Source organism: Siphateles boraxobius, unplaced genomic scaffold (genome assembly GCF_051911475.1).
Source record: "Siphateles boraxobius isolate OS27281-9 unplaced genomic scaffold, OSU_SipBor_1 62, whole genome shotgun sequence".
Classification (NCBI taxonomy): Eukaryota; Metazoa; Chordata; class Actinopteri; order Cypriniformes; family Leuciscidae; genus Siphateles; species Siphateles boraxobius.
This window is the reverse complement of record NW_027509189.1, coordinates 240,001-245,000: the sequence shown is the minus strand read 5'-3', so window position 1 is coordinate 245,000 and position 5,000 is coordinate 240,001. Positions and strand designations below refer to the sequence as shown.

General features: G+C 38.5%; 1 protein-coding gene across 2 annotated transcripts in view; it reads right to left on the bottom strand.

Annotated features, from left to right (window-relative positions):
- The window catches only part of avpr1aa (arginine vasopressin receptor 1Aa), a 6,756-nt gene extending 2,077 nt beyond the window's left edge, over positions 1–4,679 (bottom strand). Inside the window, exons 1-2 of one of the 2 annotated variants that reach the window (XM_077209753.1) lie at positions 3,540–4,679; positions 1–780 (exon numbers count right to left, since the gene is read on the bottom strand). The exon at positions 1–780 is cut by the window's left edge and continues 449 nt beyond it. In XM_077209753.1, coding sequence (XP_077065868.1) covers positions 482–780; positions 3,540–4,410 — 1,170 coding nt within the window. In that variant the 5' untranslated portion in view covers positions 4,411–4,679 and the 3' untranslated portion in view covers positions 1–481. The remainder of the gene's footprint in view (positions 781–3,539) is intronic. The other variant, XM_077209754.1, reaches the window with a different exon arrangement.
- Positions 4,680–5,000: the final 321 nt, after the last annotated feature.

Here is a 5,000-nt window from a genome sequence, read left to right as displayed (position 1 = left end):
TCACCCTTTTCACCTCCTCAAAAACAGCTCTGTTCACAGCGACCAGTTTCGGTGCATGTCTCTTTAAATGATAATGAGCAACTGGCTGACAGGGGAAATATGCAAATACGGGAAATATGCTAATATGAGACAGTCCGTCATCGGTCGTGGGAGGAGCATGAGCAATATGACATCATAGTGCTCAGAAAATGAGAGTGTTTAGACTTTTTGAGGGTTAAAAAAAAGGAGTGAATGGATTGTTTTTCATTGTATGGTGGTTGTGTCCACACTATGCAAACACCATATAAAAGTGAATTGTGCATCCGATGACCCCTTTAAGAGAAACATTTGATGCTTAAATGAAACTCTCCTGAGCTTGTGTATTTCCGCTCATCCAGAAGAGTCTGTGAGAGTCTCACCAAAGTGCTGACGATCAATAAAGTCAAAAACATTATCGAACTATCAATAAAGTCTGGTTAATAAAGTCACATTCCCAGGGGCATCACGTGCCGGTCGGAGCCGGAGCCGATCGGTCAGATTTAGGAGATTGATCGAGGTCTTTCCAGGTTCCCGAGCTGCACGTGGGGCTTCGGTTGGTGATTTTGGTGAGCAGTGTGTTTCTCCGTAAGCTGCTGTCCGAATCCTCTTTCCTGAAGCTCTGCTGGATTCGATGGGAGCAGGGGAAGCAGTGTGTGAAGTCGTGCAGGAGGTGTCCGCTGAAAACCATGTAAATCCACGGGTTACAGCAGCTGTTGAGACTGGCCAGCAGCGCAGAGAGAGTCACCGCCGTGTTCTCGGAGTCTACACACACATGAACACACAGTCAAACCAGCGTTTATTCAGACACCTTCAACATTTCTCACATTGTCACAGTTACGGCAATTCGTACGAATTTTACGAGGTGGCTAATTCGTGCAAATTCATACAACCTCAATCTGATTTTTGCTAAATCGTAGCCTACATATTTTACGAGTTACCCAATTCGTATGAATTGTACGAATGACCTACCCCTGTCCCCGCCCCTAAACATAACCATCACGTGGGATTAGACATATCCTACAAATTCGTACGAATCGGTCGTAAAATAGCGTTGGTTTATTCGCTATAGTTTAGAAAATGGTAATAAAATATGAGAAAAACTCAGTTGATATTTGACTGGTTTTGTCCGTCCTTCTGTTAGACTGTCTCACACATGAATTATGTTGAATATCTGTCAGCTGTTAAATTTAACTACACAATTAGATAATACCAGTTTAGCTCAAACAATTACCAAGCAATGCTTCATGTTGTTCAGTCTGTGGTGTAAAAAGGTGCATTAGCAATTACAGAAAAAACACTTCAGCAAAACATCATCAGCTCAAAGTGTCCCAATCATTTTTGCTCCCAAATTTTTATAAATTTCACTGGTAGTCACTGTATGAATAATTTTTGGGTATAATATGTCACAGTTTACCTAAAATACTTAAACTAGTGTCCTGCACCCACTAGTAAAAAATATATAAAAAATGATATCTGGTGTCTGAATAATCTTTGGTTTGACTGTATCAACAATACCTGGTAGTGAAATGTTTTAATACAGCGATGTGCTTTTAATGTTAATAATCAAAATAATCCTTTCCACACGTAACACAGTTCATTAGCTTCTCTACTGGCAAGCAACACAGCAATGGCAATTAATATAGAATGTAACACTGTATCAACATTTTAGAACATGCAACATCCAATCAGATTCTTAAGTCACTGCATTGGCCAATTAGAATCCAGGAGCGGAACTATACCTATAAGCTTTATAAAATAATTATATTACACAGTGTCATTTTCATTTTTCAAGAGTCTAGAAATTGTAAGTACAGTAAAAATTTAGAAAAATTATTTAAATTTAAAATAGCTGTTTTCTATGTGAATATATGTTAAAATGTAATTTATTCCTGTGATCAAAGTTGAATTTTTAGCATTATTACTCCAGTCTTCAGTGTCACATGATCCTTCAGAAATCATTTTGCTGCTTCATATTTTGGTGGAAACTTTGATACACTACCATTACAAAAAAAACGTAGAATGTAACACTGTATTTTAGAACACGCATCATCCAATCAGATTCTAAAGTCACTGCATTGGCCAATCAGCGTCCAGGAGCGGAACTATGCTTTATAAAATAATATTACACAGTGTCATTTTCATTCTTCAAGAGTCATAGAGACCTCCAGATTTAAAATTATATAAATGTATATGTAAAAATTAATCAAATTAATTTTTTTAGTAATTTTTAATTCGTTTGTTTCGATTAAAGCAATTTGTCTTGAACTATTAGGGGAAGATGGGGTGAAATTGGGTTAAAACAACATCCAATAACCTCAATGTGGAATGACAGATTTACACATCATAAACCCTCTGCAGATGTTCTGCTTGGACGCTCTATTCTGGTTTCATGACTTCATTTCAAAGATATCTATAATCATATCAGAGAGACTATATTTAACGCATTATCACTTCTTTCCATTAGCAGCCATTTGTTGCTCATTAAATTTAAACTTCAAAAAAAGCTGTGATTCTGAAGACACTGGTGCACATTTTATTATATTAAGATTCTAGGTTTTGTTTTTTTACCACACTAATACCTCATGATTACAATATGTTTTCTATTGAAATTTGATACAGAAAATAAATAATTCTGAAAAGAGATAGTTGCTGCCTTAAACTTTTAAGAACAATCAACTTGGATGTTTAAGTCATTTCAACATAAATTACATTAAACTGACTTAAAAAATGAGTTGAATTTTACATAACATAAAAAAGCTTAACTTATTTTGTTGAATTACAGCAATGTAAAAACATATGCTGTCATAAATTATTGAGCATAACACTTTTTACAGTGATGCGTTTATCACACTGCAAAAATATATACATGTTGGGAAACTACATAGTATTAATAATACTATATACTATTAATAATACTATATAATATATAAAAAAATATAGTAGTAACACTAAAGTTATACAATAAATATGTGTTTAACATATTCAGGGTCTTGTCAGCTATAGAAATAACATAACTGCATATTTTCACTTTGCACAGAGTGCAATCCGGTATATGCAAATATGAAATGAAATTTTTACTCTTTGTTAATTCTACATCATAGATTTAATGATATTCAAGTAATTCTAAAATGCTGCATGTGGAGCATTATACAACATAACATTTTTCTTAAATTAAATATTATATTAAAATTAGATAAGTGATTATAAAGTGTCATCCTGCATATATTAGGTAGTTAAATAATAAAACAGTTTATTAAAATAGTTCAAATATAAAATGTATGAAATGTGTATGTGCATTGCATTTTGTCAACTCTTTGAATGTATATTAATCTGTTGTTAGTTAAATATTATATTTAAATGCTATGGCAAAAACACATATGGAACACATACAAACTTCGCACATGGGAAACATTTGGGTTTGGAATAGTGATTTCACATGTGGAAAACATGTGTTTTCTGCATGCATATTTAATACTAAAAATGTATTGATGTTTCCCAACATGTAGGTGAGGTTCACCCACCAGCCCAGCTGAAGTTCTCGTCCCACACCGACCACATCTGCACGGTAAAAAACGGCGCCCAGCAGATGATATAAGCGAGGACGATGACAAAAGTCATCTTGACGGTGCGTAACTTCGCTCTGGAGATCGTGGTGACGCTGCTCACGGAGTTCTTCCCGATCAGCCCGTTCTTGTGCGCGCCATCACTCGGAGTCTTCTTGGTCTTATATCTGATGTTCATCCTGATGCTGTGGCATATGAATCCGTAGCAGGTCATTAGTATGATGACCGGGATGAGGAATATCCCAGCTGTGATCCAGGTGATGTACGCTCGGGGTCCCCAGGGCTGGATGAAGTGGCCCCAGCAGTCGAGCACCTCAGACCCGTTCTGGATCTCACTGAGGGAGAAGATGAAGTACTGAGGGGTGCTGAGGACCAGGCTGCTGATCCACGTGCCCCCGATCATGATGTGGGACCTCCTGGTGGACTGTTGGAGGGTTTTCAGAGGGTGGCAGATGGCGATGTATCGATCTAGAGTCATCATAACCATCATGTATGTGGACGCGAACATGCCCATCACCTGCAGGTGCTTCACGATCCGGCACAGAAAGTCCGGCCCGTAGAAACGGAAGGTTATTTCCCAGCATAGCTGTGGAAGGACCTGGAAAAACGCGACTACGAGATCGGCAAGGCTCAGGTGTTTGATGAACAGGTGCATTCGCGAGGTTTTCTTCTTGGTGTTGTGAATGGCCACCAGGACGCTGCAGTTCCCGATCACGGCGACCGCGAAGGTGACGCTGAGGACCGCGATCTCGATTTTGGCGACCTCTTCATCGCGTCCGTACGGGTCTGTTGAGTTAACCGAGTGCGATGTGTTGTTCGGGTGTAACATTGTAAGGCTCGTCAAAAACAACAGAAGTCCAACGCGTTAAAAAGTGCGCGCTTTCCGTGCGTAAATGGAAACGCAGGTGTCCTGTTGCGGGCTACTCTTACAAATTACTGTTTAAATATCTGTGTTAGTAACCAAAATGATGGAGATTTAAATCCCACAAGGGTTGAATTATTTACTATCCCCATTTTGCGTTTGCCCGAGACTATTACAGGTAATTTGTAGTTTATCTAATGCCCGCGCAACCCTGATCTTCAAGTGTCTCTCCTCGACTGACTGTGCTTCTGCTCGGAGCCTTTTAAACCCGCCTCGGATTTCACGCACGCGGAGCCAAACCCACCGGTGTTCATCAGCTCAATTCAGTCCTATAGTTGAAGAACATACAGATAACCCTCCGCCCACCGGACCCTGGAGAAAACACCCCTCTTAAAGTCTACTTTATTTGACGATCCGCCTTGACACATTCCCATACAGTACAGAACCATACTGTATTATAACCAAACAATATTCCCACACTGTAACACCTGACCGGTTCATCTTTCACTCTAAAATAAAATAAAAGTAAATATATTTTTTAAAAATGAATGTATAGA